Below are 20162 nucleotides of genomic sequence, written 5' to 3'. Positions count from 1 at the left end.
TCTTTAAACTTTAAAAAATAAACGTCTATTACATTTTCGACAAATTCAATTTGATTTTTATATAAAATTTTGACCGAAGAGGAGAATAAAACATTATTTATAAGGACTAATTTGTAATTTTGAAAGTTTGGAGATTAAATAGACACAAAACTGACTGGTGTCTCGGGTTTTATATACAAATTTAAATTCGTAAATTTTGAAAAAAATCGAAGTTCATGGACTAATATGTAATTTTTAAAATTTAGGAGGTCGAGAAATATAAATATAGAATAAGACAAAAATGTATGAGACAAAAAAAAAAAAATGTAAAAATTAATAAATTAAATTAAAGAAATTAAATAGAAATTATAAAAAAAAAACAAAAATTAGAGATAAATAATGATAAAAAGGGAAAAGTTCTTAAAAAAAAAATAAAAATAATATCTCTCATAACAAATTACTTAAATGGGCAATTTTGTAATTTCAACTTTCTCTCGAAAGTTTTCGCGGCAACTCCGGAATCTCGATCAATTTAATTACGATAAATTTTTGTTATTAGCTAATTCAAACGCTTTAAGTATCTCTCGGGTTGAGCTAGAAGAGGGGTAATCGCTGTAAACCACTCGATAATGAAAAAGACAAAGTTATTATTATTTAAGAATGAATTAATTAAAATTTATATGGATATTGGAGGATTAATAATGATTTAATTAAGATTAATACTAATCATAATCAAATCTAAATTAGGAATGTCGACATAACACACTATATTCTTCCATATATAAATAACACATGCAACCTCTACCATTTTAGGAAACCTAATTATAATATATAAGGACAATTTGGTCTTTTCGCAAATATTTTAATTCAAACTCTTTTATATTTTTTTTATTCACATGATTTAAAATATATATTTCAAATCTCTTAGGTAAACTAATTATATAAAGATAGTTAAAATAAATTCTCCAGCCTTTTTTTTTAATAATAATAATCTTTTTTCAAAAAATTAAAATAAAAAAATGATGGTATAATTTATCATAAAAAAAATATATTTAATATTTTGTAAATGGGTGACGTGGAAAACTTGAATTTATTGTTAATTTTTTAAAATAAATAATTCAAAATATATATTGAAAAATTAAATTGGTTGAGTCGGGTTGAGTTAATTAGGGTTTACCACTCGAGAAATGTCTTAACTCGACCCAAATCTTATACCGGAAAATAAATAGTTTTATGGTTGAATCAGGTTGAATTAATTAGGGTTTACAACTCTAAATGTTTTAACCCGACTTGACTCGACCAAACTTATAAACTCAAATCTTATACCGAAAAATAAACCGTTTTATGGGTTTACAACTCTAAATGTCTCAACCCGACTTGACTCGACCAAATTTATAAACTCAAATCTTATACCGAAAAATAAACAGTTTTATGGTTGAATCAGGTTGAATTAATTAGGGTTTACAATCCGAGAAATGTCTTAACCTAACCCGATTCGACCCAACTTACGAACCCAAATCTTATACCGAAAAATAACAGTTTTATGGTTGAATCGAGTTGAGTTAATTAGGGTTTACAACTCGAAAACTGTCTTAACCGGACCCCACCGGACCCAACTTATGAACCCATAAACCTTTTCACCTATAAAAGGAACTCCATTGTTGAAGACTTGACCAACAAAGTCTCTTCCTTTTCTTCTTCTTTCAACTATCACCATGTGTTGCGACGGCGAAGGGCTCCTTTTGGTCCAAAAGGTCTCAGAACTTTACCACAAAATCTCCACTCTCCAAAGCCTCCAACCCTCCAAACATGTCAACTCCCTCTTCTCCCAGCTCGTCCTCACCTGCACCCCTCCGCCGCCTCCTCCACCGTCTCCGCCGCTCATCGACATCTCCAAGCTCAGCTCGACGGTCCAAACCATGAGATCCCATCTCATCAAGCTCTGCGGCCAAGCCGAGGGCTTACTCGAGCACCATTACTCGACTATCTTAGCCTCCCACCAGAACCCTCTTGACCATCTCTCCCTTTTCCCTTACTACTCCAACTACCTCAAACTAACCCATCTCGAATTCTCCATTCTGACTCGTTACATATCCCCTGCCCTGCCGTCTAAAGTGGCATTCATCGGCTCAGGTGCGCTCCCATTCTCGTCCATCATCATGGCTTTGAAATACCTCCCCACGACCGAGTTTCACAATTTTGATGTTGACTCATCCGCTAATGCCAAGGCTACAATGCTCGTGGCAAGTGACGTGGACTTGTCGAGGCGGATGACATTCCACACTACCGATATCATGGACGTCACCTCGGATATGTTGAGAGAGTTCGAGGTGGTGTTTTTGGCAGCGTTGGTGGGCATGGAGAAAGAGGAGAAAGTTAAGGTAATCGAGCATTTACGAAAGAACATGACTAGTGGCTCGTTGTTGATGTTGAGAAGTGCGTATGGTGCACGGGCATTTCTTTATCCAGTGGTGGAAGCTTCTGATCTTCGAGGGTTTGAGATTCTTACGACGTTTCATCCTACTGATGATGTTGTCAATTCGATCGTGTTGGCTCGATTATAATGTGATTTAAACCGTTATTATATAATTATGATCCTATCACACTGAAAAAAAGAGGATCTATGTAAGCCGGTAAGAGTTTCATTGAAATAAAATTCTCAACGAATGAAAAACTTAGTAGATGAGTTGTCCACCCGAGTCATCTGTCTCTCCAAGTAGTTTTTTTCTATATCTAAATATTTGTAGTATATATTTATAATACTTTGTTATTTTCAAATAAGAATTTTACCACACTTTTCGGTATCCATTTGTCAATTCACGTCGCGTCGTGATCTGTGATACGAACGTTTGAAAAGTGGATCGTGATAACCTTACTAATATAATTATATAATTAGTGATTAATTTTTATTTAACGGGATTATTTCCATTTGATGTGGCCTCAAAAATTTTAATATGATCGATCAATATCTAAGATTCCGATTATTGTGATTATAGTCGATCGAGAGTTAAATAATTTGTTTATTACATGAATAAGTTCGGCTCGGTTTTGCTGGTTGAAATTTTTTTAGTTGGGTCAACCCGACCAACTTAAAAATAAGATTCTCAACTCAACTCTACTTTTAAGAGCATATTATTGTTTGTAACAAATGTTAGTAATGTGTCGTAACTCGTAAATGTTTGATATTTAAGTTAAACGTGACCATCATATCGTATTCGGGTCATTTATGTCACCGACCCAATTAACCTGAAAAATTTGGGTCGGTCCAAATTTTTTTTTTCCAATTCAATCCGACCTGTATACACCTCTAATGCTAATTCAGTGTTATTAAAGTTAACCAGTGTTTCTCCAAAATTATTTCGGTAATTTCAAGTCGTGCCAAATATTATAAAAAAAATATAAAATGATCACGTAAGCTGTGACACCGAATAAAGGAGGAGTACATGAATGAACCGAGACTAATCTTGAAAATATAATAGCTAAAAAAGACTTGAGATAAACTTATACTCTCTCTTTTGTTCTTCATCTAGATCGAGTGTGTGGGTAATGTTATCATAATAGTATATTTCGAGATATATTTTTAAAATATTTAAATTTATTTTATCTTATAAATAAAATTTTTAATATTAGTTTTTTTTTTTTTTAATTTTAAATTTAATAATTATTTTCCGTTTAAGAAAATACATAGGTTGTAATAAATCGTCAATTAATTTATATGATGATCGAGAATTTTGTTCTTTTCTCCGATTTCTCTTATTCCTATTGAATGAGTAATCGAATTGATTGGGGATCCCTTGCTCTTGTTTTTGAGGTTTATGATTCAAATTATCGGCAAACGTCATGCTTTTTTCAGGAATTTCGGTGTTTTTGATGGGAGAAATCTCTCGATTTGATAAGGAAGACGCAATCGACGGCCAGATCTCATCAGCTGCTAAGAACGGTGTACACCAGCGGTGGAAGGAAGCTGGAATCTTCATTTTCAAGGAAAAAAAGATAGCATCGAGCTACTACAGATTGTTGTAGGTAAGAGAAAAGTAGGTCAAGAATTTGAGTTCATTTTCGTGAAATTTAATGTTTAGAAATTGAAGGTGAAAATTGACAAATTGAATCCAAGTATAGGGATAGAAATGAAGGCTTTCTAGTTGAACTATTTCTTGATAATTGTTCAGATTCTATGAAACATTTTGTTTGAATCTTGGAGTTTTGTTGTTTCTGTGAGACATATATTACAAATCTCTGGATGATCTTTAAGCAAGGATGTGATGATATTAATCGAAACGTTCAGGCTTCTGTCAATTGAATTCTTTACAACATTTCACACATTTTAAGTGGTATTTTGTTAGTATTTCATTCAAAATGTAAATATTGATTAACGTCTCGTATTGATATTGAATGTTTTGGATATGTGGATACAAAAAGATGTTGATCAATGTGATGTCCCACATTGGTTGGGGAGGAGAACAAAACATCCTTCCCTTTATAAGGGCGTGGACACCTTCCCCTGGCAGACGCGTTTTAAAGCCTTAAGGGGAAGCCCGAAAGGGAAAACCCAAAGAGGACAATATCTGCTAGCGGTGGATCTGGGCCGTTACAAATTGTATCAGAGCCAAACACCGGACTATGTGCCAGCGAGGAGGCTGTTCCCCAAAGAGGGTAGACACCAGACAGTGTGCCAGTAAGGAACGCTGGGCCTAAAGGGGGGTGGATTTGGCGGGGGTCCCACATCGATTGGAGAAAGGAAAGAGTGCCAGCGAGGACGTTGGGCCCCAAAGGGGGGTGGATTGTGATGTCCCACATTGGTTGGGGAGGAGAACAAAACAACCTTCCTTTTATAAGAGTGTGGAAATCTTCTCCTACCAGACGTGTTTTAAAGCCTTGAGGGGAAGCCTAAAAGGGAAAGTCCAAAGAGGACAATATCTGCTAGCGGTGGATCTGGACTATTACAATCTATATTTAAATTTGTGTATGTTTGTCCTGTTTTGAGTATCTTTTTATAATTGTTACATGTGGTTTCTTTTGGATCGATATTCAAAGATTTGATTTGGCAGAAGGATAGGTCTATTTTGGCTTATCAAAACTGAGATAACAGAGTCATTAGATTATCTCTCTAACATGTCCAAACACATAAAACAACATGAGCAGTGAATTCATTAGTTGTACATATATATTATATCCTATGAATCAATGAGATTTTATAGTTTAATCTGCTAATTGAAAGTAGAACATTATTTACTATGGATACATTTAATGGCTTCTAGTAGGCTCTCTTTTTTCAGTGGCTTGCCTAAATGAACATCCATTCCAGCTTCAATTGTTCTTCGTGCTTCTTCCCCTGATGCATGGGCAGTCAGTGCAATGATTGGAATGTGAGTGTTGTAATCTCTTTCCACCTTCCTTATCTGTCTAGTTGCTTCATATCCATCCATTACGGGCATCTACCATATGCAAATTCGCATAAAAATCAATCTCAAATGAATATGAATTGTTGCAGGAAGCTAAATACTTGATCATTTGCAAATATGTTCTAGTTGGAAGTAGGATAATAAGTGCATTTCCATTTAGTAGCTAAGTTCTTACCTCGCAGTCCATTAGTATGTAGTCGTAAGGAAGAATATTTGAAGCTCCGTGTTTTCGCTGATTGCCTAAGCCATTGCAAACGAACTCCAAAGCTGCCTCTCCGTTTTCACATATCTCAACAGTTGCACCAAGTTTTTCAAGGTTCAATCTAGCTAGTCTTTGTAACACTACATTGTCCTCTGCAACCAAGATTTTTTTCCCACCTAGAGGTTTTTGTATTTCTTGGTGTTGACTTTGTTGCCCACTAACTGGTGAGATTCTAGTCTTTGAGCCTAAAAAAGAATGAATTTGATTCAATGACAAATTCTTTGGAGAGGTCCCCGTGCTTGATTTTGTTTCTTGTTGTACTCTTGTTGCAATTTGGTCTCTAAAATTTGGTGAATTCCTCTCCTTGGCCTTACCACAATATTCGTTTAGGGATGAACTTGGATCTTTTGGAACACTGTCAGTCTGATACAATCTACTACTTTCTCTGCTTTGTAATGTGCCTCCAAACTCTGGAAGAAGTCTTATCACTTCATACAAACGAGAACCATGAAAAGGTCTGGATATAACAACATCGTTGAACTCCAAAATGTTTGAGTCTAGCCCCTTGTGGTTGACGATGTGTGACATTTGATTCTCCACCAGCCAAACAACCTTACAATAGGCCTCTTGGAGTCCAGTTCTAAAATTAGACACCATATTGCATATTTCTGTAAATGGTCCTGCACTGGCATCGATTAGAATCAAGATGAAGGTAATTCCACCCTTGGGACTAGTCTTTTTGAATACTGAAAGCAAGTAATTTGTCTCTTCTTTCATTGCACCCAAAGAAACATTTGTATTTAGCCCATTGCTGGAGTTACCAGATGCTGATTTGTTTAGGTAATCACTTGATGAACTATTACCTGACCTGCCTCTTGGGCTGTGCCTAGAATGGCTCTGTTTCTCTAATATTTTCTGTAGATTGAAAAGAAGTTGCTCCCACTGATTCATTGCCAATACTCTTACACCAAGACTTTCCATGAATTTCTTGCATATCATTCTTCGTTGATCATTTCGAATTAAGAGAAGGACACGAGATGTTTCGGTTTTTAAACTAGTAGTTTGTATTGGTCTAGGGGAATGGGGACTTGGACTGGGGGCTCTAAATGTCAGTTTTGAGGCAGCCAATGATTGACATGTGTTATTACCAGAATTGATGTTGCCCTCTGAAACATTAAGAAGAACACTGAACCTGAAGCATGTTCCCTTTGCTCCAATCTCTTTGTCTAAAATTTCTATATCCCCTCCCATCAAGCGTACCTTCAATAATAGAAACAAATGTACTTGAAATTTCTTTGTTCTAAACAATGAGCTGAGCTTCAACTTAAACATTTAGTAGCAAATTAGCAAGATACATGAGGAAAAGTTACATACCAAAGATTGAACAATCCCAAGTCCCAAGCCAGTTCCTTGGCCCTGAGCTGTTTCTTTTACCTGGACGTAGTTCTCGAAAACCAGTTTCCGCTTCTCTTTAGGAATGCCTTTCCCTGTGTCATCTATCTCAAATATAAATTCATAACAATTAGGATTCAAATGAACTCCATTATCTGCGGTTTGCTGTTCTCGTAATGTTTGTGTGTCTTTGCATAATAAGAAGGATAGATGCTTCAATATTTCACCATTGTGATTCGAAGGAATCAACTTATTCTGCATATCAGGTAAATTCTTCACCCACGCTCGAACAGTTACGTGACCTTCGGAAGTAAATTTAACAGAATTGCTTAGTAAATTGCACAACACTTGTTTAAGCTTTCCTCTATCACCTTTCACTTGTGAAAAGTTGATAATGGAGCCATCATAAGGATCTAATACTATGTCTATTCCTTTCTTCATTCCAACTGGATGATACAAATCTACCACATCCTCGAGAAGTTGACTCAAATTAAATTCTTCTTCCTCAAGCTGTGTTTTTCCTGCTTCAATCTTGCTTGTATCCAAAATAGAGTTCAATATGGCTGAAATAGATTATAACCAAATTTTTATATGTTTGACAATCAAGGAGATGAATGTTCAAGTTTTGAATGTGAATTACCTAGAAGATCCTTTGTACAACCATCCATCTGTTTTAGGTTTATGTTTAAATCCGAACCTGGGGCAGCTTCATTATGGCATATCTCAATCAAGCCAATAATGCCTGCCAAAGAAGCGCGAATGTCGTGGCTTGCTTGTGTGAAAGCGACACTCTTGTTCATACTCTTTCTCTCTGCTTGTTGAGTTGCTTCCATTTGTTGAATGAGTTTGGCACATAAATGCATCTCTCTGTTTGCTGCTCTAATGACTATGAACACAAAACCAAAAATGGAGATAACTGTAGTACTCATTGTTAGTATAAGAAGAATTAGTCCCATTCTACTACTCTTGTGGACAAGGCTAGCTAACTCTTTCTGAGGCAATACTAATGAATAGACCTGAAATAAAAACATAAGTAACAGACAATTCTTATAATTATGAACTGATTCATATGTTCTTAACTTTTCAGGAAATACGTTCTTGTTGGAAATGATGACTTACCAACTGCACACCCAATATCTCAAGTGGAGAGCAGTATATCATATAGTTTGTACCCAAGAGATTGAAGAAATAATCCTTTGCATCAAAAGTTTCTTTCCTAGGCCGACATGAGATATTCTCGACGCGAGCAGTTTCATTGCCATTCGGCTTCAAGAACCGAAATGAAGCCGAACCATTAGCAAGGACCATCTTAATGTTCTGAAACCCTTGGACAAGAATTTCTCCTTCAGTGCTTGCCAGGTACAATCTCCCTCCTTGTCGTTCAATGCTAGTGAAGAACAGATCAATGAGTGCTTTGATTGAAAACCCAAATGAGAGAACACCATTTCTTCCATTTACTCTGACTGTGTTGAGCAACAAAAGTTCTTGATCTGAGCTCCATTTTTTCCCTACAGAGGCACTTCCTTGGTTATTCAGGGCGTCTCGAAACCAGCTTGTATTGGTAGTGACTGAGGGTAGGGTCTCTACCATATCCCCATATAATTCCCCTGTGCTGGAGTTTACTAATTGAGTCAGCCAACTCCATTCCCTTCCTGGAGGAGGAGGAGGAGGAGGAGGAGGATAGAATTTGGCAGTGAAGGTTGAGTTAGAATAGACTGCAAAAGTTTGGTTTTTGTCAGTGTAGTATGAGAAGAATAGACCATCTATCCCAATATAGGAAATTTGAGTCAGGTATGGAATGATTGCAAATCCTTGAAATAACATAGGAGCAATCTGAAAGATCAAAACACATTCAAAACATTAATAGTTTGAAGACGAAATTGACATTACTCAATGTTTCGAGGCCAAATCGAGTCAACCATTTAAGATCAAGGATCCTTTTTATTATAGTCGGATTTAAACAAGTTGAGGACAAGGAATTAGGTATCTATCTGCCAACCTTAGATTTTAGTTCAAAAGACGAAATCTGAGTTCCATTGAGAGATGAGTCGAAAGTTTTAACTAAACTGGTTGTTGACGAATAAATTGGTTGAATCGAAGTTGATATTCTCTCCATCTCGATTGATATTTCTAAGGTATCATTGTAGGTATTCGTGACGAGATGAGAATGAATACGTTTGATCGTACCGTACCAGAATGGAATCAACAAGCTTGGAAGTACGAGTAACACAAATGCCTGCAATGGAGGTTCGAGTTTGAATAGTTTATGTCATTTTGGAAGAAAAAGAATTTGAATATGGATTTAAATGGAAGAATTATTTATTACCAATAAAATGGAGAAAGAAATTGGCCTTGAAATTATGAACAAGAAAAGCTTCATGGCTGTTCTCTTCTTCTTCTTCGTCTACTTGTGAATTTTCCAATCATTACCTAATTGCACCACCAAGAAATATACAAATGAAAAATAAAAAATTAATGTTCAAAATAATAATTAAAAAAAATTAATTGGTAAAAATGGAAATATGAGAAAATTAAGGAATTTGGGATTTTGGAGAATTTTCATTAATTTCAATTAAGTAAAATATTAAGAATAATAAAAGCAGATTATGGATAACAAAATCTAAAATAATTACAATTTATTAAAAACAAAAAATAAAAAAAATGAAAAAAAATGGAAATAAGGTGAATGGGAAAAGAAAGAATTAATAATAATAATAATAATAATAATAATACTATGAGTTTATCTAATATATTTTAAATTAAAATCAATTAAATCTGTTAAATAAATATGATAGATTATGATTTGATTAGTTAAGGAAATAATTCTAAATATTAAAAAAAAAATGAGAAAGAATCAAAATATACCCATAATGGATTATGTTTCCTATGAAAAAACAGGCAATGTTTTTTTTATTAAATAAATAAATAAATAAAAGAGAATCACATTTTTTAAGGAAAGAAATTAAGGAAACGTGTAATAAATTATTTTAAGGAAAGTAAAAATAAAATAATTCAAAACATAAATCAAATTAAATAAAGAATTTTAAGGAAATAAAATAAAATAAAATAAAATAAGGTAATCGTATACATTTTCCGTTAATGGCATATTATTGATAATTATTCTTTTCCTTTTTCCGTACAAATATATATATATATATATATATATAGATATATAATATATTTGTTAAAAACATATTATATACCAAATTTATTAAACACTTTTAAATATTGATAGATTAAAAAGACATTTGTAATGACAGAAAAATAATTATGAACGTTGTTACGATATTCCATGAATATGTTACCTATTCTCTTAACCCGACTCAATATTCTATTCAAAACATATCAAACAAAACTGATTAAATAAACCCTAAACCCTAAACACGTTTAAAAGTTAAAAGGGATTAAATAATCACAAAACTCAAAATTAAAGGACTAAACTTATCTTTTAACCAAAGAAAAATAATTAATGAACAGTATTACGACATTCCACAAACATGTTACTTATCCTCTTAGCCCAACTCGATATTCCACGAGCATGTTACCTATCCTCTTACATGAACATGTTACCTATCCTCTTAGCCCAACTCGATATTCTACGAGTATGTTACCTATCCTCTTATCCCAACTCGATATTCCATGAGCATGTTACCTATCCTCTTAGCCCAACTCGATATTCCACAAGCATGTTACCTATCCTCTTAGCCCAACTCGATATTCCCCAAACGTGTTACAAAACTAGAAATTTTTGTAAGGGAGAGAGAGAGACCTTTGAAATTGCTGGAGCTTTGTTAGGCTTTGTTTGTGCTTGTTGTCTGCTGAAGTTTAAAACGCTATTGTTCTTCTGCAAAAATTTCAAGCTTTTTCTCTCCTTATGAACAAATGTTCATATATGGAATTGAGCCAAAAAGGAAAAAGTAGATAGAGATTTAAACGTTTTTAAATATATATGGTAAAATATTCCTAATAATTAGATGGAATCAACATATTAGAAATTTTCGTCTTAGATATTGCTAAACTCGATATAATCTTAAATGTTGTCAAAATGACTTGAGCATAGCTAAGCGGTTTAAAGCATTAGTATTGTGTCATGGTCGTACTTTTTCAACCATGTGGGAACTTAAGCATAGCCAAGCCGTTTAAAGCATTAGTGTTGTGTTATGGTCGTACTTTTCCAACCATGTGGAACCTTAACGGGGCTCAATGGGCACCTCCTAAGGATTGCCGCTTGGTATGCTTGACATGAGGGTCACAACCTACTCTATTCATAGTATGGTTGTGAGGCTAGGCTGGACTTTTGTCGACCTCGACTTCTTAAACCTTCTTAAACCTCAACCTCGACTTCTTAAACCTAGAGCTCGAATTCTTAAAATTGTTTAGGAAAATCCAACTATTCAAATCTTAGAAAAAATTAAAAAAATTAAAAAGGAAACTAAAAATTTGGAAAAGAATTAATAATTTAAAATTGGTATCAAAGTGTTATAAACCTTCTCTATGTTTATTGTAAATAGCTTCGTTTCATCTTTTAAAAGCTTGATTTGTGACGGGTTCGTACTTAGAAAAATTTCTAATAAATGAATTCAACCTACAGAATTAATATCAAACTGATGTGAAATAAACCAAGCTGAAATTCTAATAAATTTACAGTCTGCTGTTAAAATACAGTACTCAATGGATAGACTAATCAACCAGAGCATAGCCCGACCGACGTCGACGTAGGTATATACCGTCGATTGGCAGGTCAAAGGTTCGAGTTTTCCCGCTCATGGACGGACTGAAAAATAGTGTTCATCATGTATCAGTCGGCTGCTATGATCGGCATTGACAATGTTCGTAGGAGTTCTTCTCTTGACTCTCTTCCTCATCATCTCAGCCCATCGTGCAATCACATTAGATGCTTCAAATTTACCAGAGAATTTCAGTTTTTGAGCTAATTCTTCAAGAATGTCAGGTCTTCCAGCTCTAGAGAAATCAGCAGCAAATTTGTTGTAATCAAGCTGAGGAGCCTTCATTCCTTTCTCGATCATTTCCTCAAGATACTTACCTGCTTCACTGCATCGTCCATGACTTATGAGCCCTCCGATGAACACGGTATACGAGTTATCGTCCGGGCAGCACCCCTTTTGCTTCATTTCGTCCCAAACAAAAACACCCATTTCGTAGTTCCTTGTTTGAAAGTAGGATTTCATCATCATGTTGTACGTGTGGATTGTTGGTTTAATGCCGCTTTCAATCATCTTGTTGTATATCCGAACAGCGTCGTCGGGCATTCGCCTGTTCGTCATCAACTTGATCAGAGAATTATAGGTCTTCCCATCAGGTGGGCAACCATTTGTTTTCATCTCTTTTAGTATCCCATAAATCATGTCCATTCTTCTTTGATTCCCAAACCCTGTGATCAAACATGTATAGATTCCAGCGTCGGGTCGACATCCCGCCCTCTGCATTTCTTCGAAATACTCAACCGCTTCTTTCATCTTGTTTTGTTTACAGAAATCTCGAACCAAGATCGTGTAGCTTTTAACGTCAGGAGACGGGCCTTTCGCTTTCATAACCTCAAACATCTTGATAGCATCTGACCTCTTCTTACACCTCAATAAACCTTCAAGCATGGTATTATGAGCAACAATATCAGGCTTAAAACCTTCATCAATCATCAGATTCCATATCTTCCCAGCCTCCATTAGATTCCTCACCCGACACCAACCGTTCAACAAAACCGTGTATGTTTGCAAATTCGGCGTAAACCGACCACACAACTTCTCGAAAACGGCTTGAGCTTCTTTACCAAGCTTTGCCCTGCCTAAACTATCAAGCAAACAGTTTATAGTTTCTACACCAACTTTATATTTATACTTCTTCATCAATTCAAAGATCCCAATAGCTTTCCTTCTCTCTTTTGCAGCTGCAAAGGATTTGAAACAAATGGTGAAAGTTTCCATTGTCAAAAGCTCTTTTGCAGCCATTTCTTCAAGCAATGAAACCATGGTTTCAAACTGCCTCGTCTTCCCCAAAATTGTCATCATCATATTGTAAGTTTTGGAATCATGGGAAAATCCTGGTTTATGAGCAGCCCAACAGAAGAATCTAAATGCAGGTTTTCGAGCTTGTTTGAATCTTTCCAAGACATTCAAAACCAGATCGTGAGACAATATGATACCACACTCATCAAGAACAGCCTCCATATTTCTATCTAAAGCAAACAATTCGTCGAGCACCTTGCATACACGATCAACTTCGATCGAATTTGCCCTAGATTCACTCTCACGATCATCATCCTCCCTAATCTCACGTTCAATTTCAGAATCCGAATCCGAATTCCGATCGCAAAAGCCTCTAACTAGTAAATCAAAACAGGGGAAAGGGGGATTTCTGAAATTAATCGTGCGGGAACTCATAGCAATCAACATTGTTTCTTGAGGAACAAAGAATGAAGAGGCGTGTGGCAATATAAATGGAATTTGACAAAGAGAAGAATGAAAACTACCATGAGAACGAGAATCAAACATACGAGACAAGGGCAGAGAGCTACAACGGGGAACGCGCATTTTCCCTCTGAAACTTCGTCCTTCTCGTCCCAAGGATCGTTGAATCTGACAGGCGGCATTGGAAATGGTAGCTGGGAATGCTGAGAAATTTGAAAATCTGCGGAAAGTTAGAGAGAGAGACATTGAACTGCCATGAATTTGACGGTGGCGGAGTTGATGGAGAGTAGTGAAAGAGACGGAAGATTGAGTGAAGTGGTTGAATGTTGAGTCGGCGGAGAGTACAGCGGTAGAAAACCAGTCCGGCGGCGATGATGGGCTTCAGCTTCACTTTAAACGTAAAAAATTTTAAAAAATTTTAAAAAATAAAAATAAAAAATCAAGTTATAAATATTAGGCTAATTTAATAAAAATATAGCTTGTCTAAAAAACATACCTTTGATTTAAAAAAAAAAAATTAATATTATCCTTGATTTTTTTTTTTAAAAAATATCAACTTTAAAATTTTTATTAATATCCAAACTCACCAAACTCACTGTTAGCCAGCCGATGTTGTCCGCTACTAGCAGATATTTCCTTCTTCAATCAATGTGAGACCTCATAATTCACTCTCTTTGGGGGTCAACGTCTCGTTGACACACTGCACGATGTCTAACGCTGATATCATTTGCAATAGTTCAAACTCACCCCTAATAAATATTGTCCGTTTTAGCTCGTTACGTATTGCTGTCAATCTCACAATTTTTAAAACGCATCTACTAGAGAGAAGTTTTCGATCTGAATGTTTCGTTCCTTCCAATGTGGGATTTCACAACAACCTTGTTCAAGTTAAAAGTTACAAACACATTCCTTTATTCAACTGATGTGAGATCTCACAATCCACTCCCCTTGGGAGTCAATACCCTCGTTGGCACACTGCTCGGTGTTAGTTTTGATACAATTTGTAATAGTTCAAGCCCACCACTAATAGATATTATTCGTTTTAGCTCGTTACGTATCGCCGTCAATCTCACAATTTTTAAAACGCATCTACTCGAGAGAAGTTTCCAATCTCTTATAAGGAATGTTTCGTTCCTCCCAACGTTGGATCTCACAACAACCCTTGTTTAAGTTAAAAGTTACAATACGACTACAACTTAATCTGACCTAACAGGTAAAAATGGATTATGATACTAAATGTACTCCTATAATATATACTTTCAACTAAACAACACGGCCTCCCTCCTGGTTCTCAATTGTCATAAAAATTTGAACCTTTGATGCATTCCCCGACCCCGGCCCCAACCCCGACCCCGGTCCCGACACTGTCCATGAGCGCGAATCGCATTTCTTCGGGCGGATTCCAATGCCGCTTTCGCTGGTTAATGAACCAGTTATTGATCTGCTTCTGATCCAAACCAGTAATACCAGAAAGTTTTGATTTTTCCTCTTCCTGTCAAACCAATGAAAAAGGTAAATACTGTAAAAAAATTTATGCTTTGTGCTATATTTTTTACTGCGAAAGGATTAAAATTACCGTGGGATATGGCCATTTGTAATGAGTGTTCCACCAATCAAATAAAGCCATTCTTGCAGCCTTCGGAAGCTTCTCCTTCTTCCTTTTTATAAGGAAATCCTTCTTCAAACTGCTTAGATAGCCACTGTATTTCTTCAGCAGCATTTCTTTGAGGTCTTGGCTCGTTTGCCTCGTGCCGAATGGCTCGTGATTTCCCGGCATCTCGACTTCCCGGTAGCTGCTCGGTTCGTCCTCCGGCGTCTCGGCTACTTCGTCTATGAACATATGGAACAAAAGAGGAGTAATTGTCACATTCATAGTCCACTTTTTTGCATCAAAATGTTCATAAATACTCGAAAAAGATACCGACATTCGTTCGATTTGTATCATCGATGTTTGTTAACTAGTTCATTACATCTCCATGGTTGTAGGAACTGAATGAATGTTATGGATGAAGAGAAGAAGAAAGTACCATTCGTGGCGGGACGAGAATCCGACGTTGCGGTAAATGATCCTTTACATAGATTGCTTAGCTCCAATTCAATGTTGGTTAAGAACATTGTTGCTTCATCAAATGGCTTGGTTAGCTCATTCTTGTATTGATGAAGAACCTCACAGTATGACTCCTTTAAGGGGGGGAAAAAGCTTCAATTTTTAGCTATCTTTTGGAACATTTAGGTTCATAAGTACTAAGAGACTAATGAATTCATGTATTCCCTTAAGAGGGTATCACAAAGAACTCAAATTTCAAACAAACAATAGAAAACAAGAAAGAAAACGAACAAAAACAACTGAAAGTTCACAAAGTTTCTCACATCAGTTGGAGAGGGGAACGAAACATTCCTTGTAAGGGTGTGTAAATCTTTCCTTAGTAGATGCGTTTTAAAACCTTGAGGGAAAGTCGAAGTGTAAAAGTCTAAAGAGGACAATATCTGGTAGCGGTGAGCTTGGGTTGTTACAAATGATATCAGAACTAGACATAGGGTGGTGTGCTAGCAGAGATGTTAGGGCGCTAAGGAGGTGAATTGTGAGATCCCACATTGGTTGGAGAGGAGAACGAAACATTTCTTATAAGGGCGTGGAAACCTCTCCCTAGTAGACGCGTTTTAAAAGCTTAAGGGAAAGCCTAAAGAGGACAATATATGCTAGCAGTGAGCTTGGATTGTTATAAATGGTATCAGAACCAGACATATGGCGGTGTGCCAGCAGAGATGTTGGGGCGCTAAGGGGGTGGATTGTGAGATCTCACATTGGTTGGAGAGGAGAACGAAGCATTCCTTATAAGGAGATGGAAACCTCTCCCTAGTAGATGCGTTTTAAAACCTTGAGGGAAAGCGGAGAAGGGAAAGCCTAAAGTGGACAATATCTACTCGCGGTGGGCTTGGGCTGTTACAAATGGAATCAGAACCAAACACAGGGCGGTGTGTCAGTGGGGACATTGGCCCCCAAGAGGGTAAATTGTGAGATCCCACATTAATTGGAGAGAATGAAACATTCTTTATAAGAGTGTGGAAATCTTTCCCTAGTAGGCGCGTTTTAAAACTTTGAGGGAAAATCTAAAAAGAACAATATCTACGAGCGGTGGGCTTGGAATATTACAAATGGTATCAGAACCAAACACATGGCGGTGTGTCAGTGGGGACGCTGGCCCTCAAGGGGGTAAATTGTGAGATCTCACATTGATCGGAAGGAGAACGAAACATTTCTTATAAGGGTGTGGAAACCTCTCCCTAATAGATACGTTTTCAAATCTTGAGGGAAAATCTAAAGAGGACAATATCTACTAGTGGTGGGCTTGGGCTGTTACAAATAGTATCATAGCCAGATGCAGGGCAGTGTGTTAGTAGAGACGCTGGGCCTCCAAGGTGGGTAAACTATAAGAACCCACATTGACTAGAGAGGGGAACGAAACAGTCCTTATACAGGTGTGAAAACCTCTCCCTAGTAGACGCGTTTTAAACCGTGAAGGTAACGATGATACGTAACAGATTAAAGTAGACAATATCGGATAGCAGTGGGCTTAAGCCATTACAAACCCTTATTTTCATTCTCCAAAACTCAAACAAGTTCAGTTTTCATCCACCCCTTGAGAAGGAAAGAAACTCATATGAACATGAAATCTGCAAGACAAGATCATTAACAGACAGCTGAGCATGAAATGATTAGAATCCATGAGGATTTGCCACCATTATTAAGCTGTTCTTGTGTAGCTACGTCGAGCCCTCGACGAGTCGCTGTCAGTATTCTTTGAATTTAGGTTCTTCCAAGAAAACTATGATCTAGAGTGCAAAAGCAGCAATTATCTAAGTTTAGAGACTATATGGTTAGTAACTTATGGACAAGTGATATCCAACCATAAAATGACATTAGGAAAGTTTAAGAAAACAAAAAGTACCATAAAGTTGTCGAGTTGAGATCAGCTCCCAGCACAATACATGACCTAGGAGGGTGATTTTCACGACCAATTTCTTCAAGAAGACAAGCCACTTGTGATGGAGCTCCAACCTTAATTCAAGCAAAAAACATCACAATTCAACAACAAGACAACCTCAAACACTGCTAAAGGCATCTAAAAACATGAGGAGTACAAAAAATTACAAACTTTTTGGCATTCAATGTAAGCAGAAACCAGTTTGCAATAAAGGGGATGGTTGACAATTTGAGTTTTGATGATTTCAGACATGTTCAAGCCAGTAGTGGTCTGAATCATTTCAGTGTTCATCATTTTAGCTCCATGAACTCCACCAGAGCTAGTGCTTGCAATGGCCTCACTAGCAACAACTCCATTAGTGTATGAGGATAGAACAGAGCTGTTGAGCCTGTAAAACTCTTCCATTTCCTCAAAAGCTTGGAAGATGAACTTTCTTTCTCCTTGGAAGCTGCAAGGTGAGAGGAAAGTTTAGATTATAAAAAAGAAAAGGGGGAAAAAAGGAAGAAAAGAGCCTGTTTTACAATGATGATGATTCTAAGAGATGTTGTTATCAGAAGGCTAAATTCAAGGGGGGTTTCTGTTTCTGCCATGATACTGATTCTGAACTAAACAAGGAGTGATTGTAGGGTCATTTTATCTAATATTTATGTGAGATTTCGCGTCAGTTGAAGAGGAGAATGTACATTCTTTACAAGCGTGTGAAAACCTCTTTCTAGCCTACGCGTTTTAAAAACATTAAGAGAAAGTTCGAAAGAAAAAGTCCAAAGAGAACAATATCCGTTAGCGGTGGATTTAGGTCATTACAAATGATATCATAGTTAGACATTGGGTGAGGAGGTTGATCTCCGAAACGGGTGGACACAAAGCCTCGAAAGGGGGTGAATTGGAGGATCCCACATAGATTGGAGGAGGGAACGAGTGCTAGCGAGGATACTGAGCTCTGATGGGGGAGATTGTGAGATCCCATATTGGTTGAGGAGGAGAACGAAACATTTTTTACAAGAGTGTGGAAACCTTTCCCTAGCAGATGTGTTTTAAAAACCTTTGAGAGGATGCCCGAAAGGGAAAGCCTAAAGAGAACAATATTTATTAGCGGTGGGTTTGGGTCATTATAAATGGTATAAGAGCTAGACACTAGGCGATGTGTTAGCAAGGAGGCTGAGCCTCGAAGGGAAGGTGGACACAAGACGGTGTGCCAGCAAGGATGTGGACCCCGAAGGGGGGAGGATTGTGAGATCCACATCGGTTGGAGAGGAGAACGAAACATTCTTTATAAGGGTGTGGAAACCTCTCCCTAGCAGACGCGTTTTAAAAACTGTGAGGGAAAGCCCGAAAGGGAAAACCTAAAGAGGACAGTATCTGCTAGTAGTGAGTTTGAGTTGTTACAAATGATATCAGAGCCAGACACCGGGCGATGTGTCAGCGAGGAAGTTGAGCCCCGAAGGAGAGGTGGACTCGAGACGGTATGCCAGCAAGAACACTAGACCCCGAAAGAGGTGGATTGGATGATCCTACATCGGTTAGGGAGGAGAACGAAACATACTTTATAAGGGTATATAAATCTCTCTTTAGCATACGCGTTTTAAAAACTTTGAAATGAAATTCAAAGGAAAAACTCAAAGAGAACGATAAACGTATCAATGGTTTATCGTACCTTTTGCTTGTGCTACAAGTTAGTTAACTTTACAAATGACATATAAACTTTTCTTTGTTATATCTTAGCTCAGAAGGGAAGTTGTAGACAAAATTCTATAATTTATTCCAAGGTGTTGAAAGAGAATAGTTTTGATATAAGAAGGAAAAGAGAGTTGAAAGAACAGTTGACAGAGGGATTTGACAAGGCTAAGGATGTAGCCTGTATTGGTAGAGGTCATATAGCTTTGTCTCTCAGACAAGGGTCTGAAATGACATTCCTCCAGCTTTCATGGCCTCATTGGCTGACTCACTGCCTACTAACTTTCATTTCTTTCTACTTTTATTTACTGTACATCTCTCTCTCTTCAAAACAAGAATGGAGAAGGGTTTCCACTTGTTTTTCACTTGATCACAGCTTGCTGATTTGTCTGTCTGTTGTTTGGTTTGGCTTGTCTGTGAGCTGAGAGCTCACTGGACGCTGTTTGAAGAGCATTTTTTAGTTCTGTTGCATGATGAAGGATATGTTCTTAGCTTAAAGCCGTGGAGGTTATGTGTGAGATCTTACATTGGTAGGAGAGGGGAATGTTATAAGGGTGTGTAAATATCTTCCTGGTATATGTGTTTTGAAATTGTGAGGTTGATGGTGAAACGTAATGAACCATAGCGGACAATATCTACTAATGGTGAGTTTGGGCTGTTACAAATGGTATTAGAGCTAGACATCGGGTGGTGTGCCCGTGAGGATGCAGGGCCTTCAAGAGGGTGGATTGTGAGGTACCACATTGGTTGGAGAGGAGAACGAAACATTCCTTATAAGGGTGTGGAAAAATCTTCCTAGTAAATGCGTTTTGAAACCGTGAGGCTGATGGCGAAACGTGATGGGCCAAAGTGAACAATATTTATTAGTAGTGAGTTTGGACGGTTACAAATGGTATGAGAGCTAGAAACTAGGCGGTATGTCAGTGAAGACGTTGGGCCCCCAAGAGGAGTTTATTATGAGCGGTATGTCAGTGAAGACGTTGGGCCCCCAAGAGGAGTTTATTATGAGATCTCATATCGGTTGGAGAGTAGAACGAAACATTCATTATAAATGTGTGGAAACATCTCCCTAGTAAACGTGTTTTGAAACCGAATGACTGAT

At 37.0% G+C, this 20162-nt stretch overlaps 3 protein-coding genes and 1 pseudogene across 3 annotated transcripts; 1 reads left to right on the top strand and 3 right to left on the bottom strand.

Annotated features, from left to right (window-relative positions):
• Positions 1-1662: 1662 nt before the first annotated feature.
• LOC111465632 (nicotianamine synthase) lies at positions 1663-2687 on the top strand. The gene has a single exon (XM_023110111.1). The coding sequence runs from the start codon at positions 1695-1697 to the stop codon at positions 2541-2543; it is 849 nt and encodes a 282-aa protein (XP_022965879.1). The 5' UTR covers positions 1663-1694; the 3' UTR covers positions 2544-2687.
• Positions 2688-4910: 2223 nt separating this feature from the next.
• On the bottom strand, positions 4911-9116 carry LOC111465321 (histidine kinase CKI1). The gene is made up of 6 exons (XM_023109639.1): positions 8975-9116; positions 8095-8808; positions 7616-8054; positions 6958-7538; positions 5557-6843; positions 4911-5414 (listed from the first exon to the last, which is right to left on the bottom strand). The coding sequence occupies exons 1-6, from the start codon at positions 9089-9091 to the stop codon at positions 5205-5207; spliced, it is 3348 nt and encodes a 1115-aa protein (XP_022965407.1). The 5' UTR covers positions 9092-9116; the 3' UTR covers positions 4911-5204.
• Positions 9117-11562: 2446 nt separating this feature from the next.
• Positions 11563-13803, bottom strand: LOC111465475 (pentatricopeptide repeat-containing protein At3g62470, mitochondrial-like). Its single transcript, XM_023109870.1, has one exon. It carries the CDS (start codon positions 13644-13646, stop codon positions 11739-11741), a length of 1908 nt encoding a protein of 635 aa, XP_022965638.1. The 5' UTR covers positions 13647-13803; the 3' UTR covers positions 11563-11738.
• Positions 13804-14548: 745 nt separating this feature from the next.
• Positions 14549-17966, bottom strand: LOC111465610 (annotated as a pseudogene).
• Between the last annotated feature and the right edge of the window lie 2196 nt (positions 17967-20162).

The sequence above is a fragment of the Cucurbita maxima genome, unplaced genomic scaffold (genome assembly GCF_002738345.1).
Source record: "Cucurbita maxima cultivar Rimu unplaced genomic scaffold, Cmax_1.0 Cma_Scf00029, whole genome shotgun sequence".
Classification (NCBI taxonomy): Eukaryota; Viridiplantae; Streptophyta; class Magnoliopsida; order Cucurbitales; family Cucurbitaceae; genus Cucurbita; species Cucurbita maxima.
Note: the sequence above shows the minus strand (reverse complement) of the source record. Positions and strands in the feature narration are given on the sequence as shown.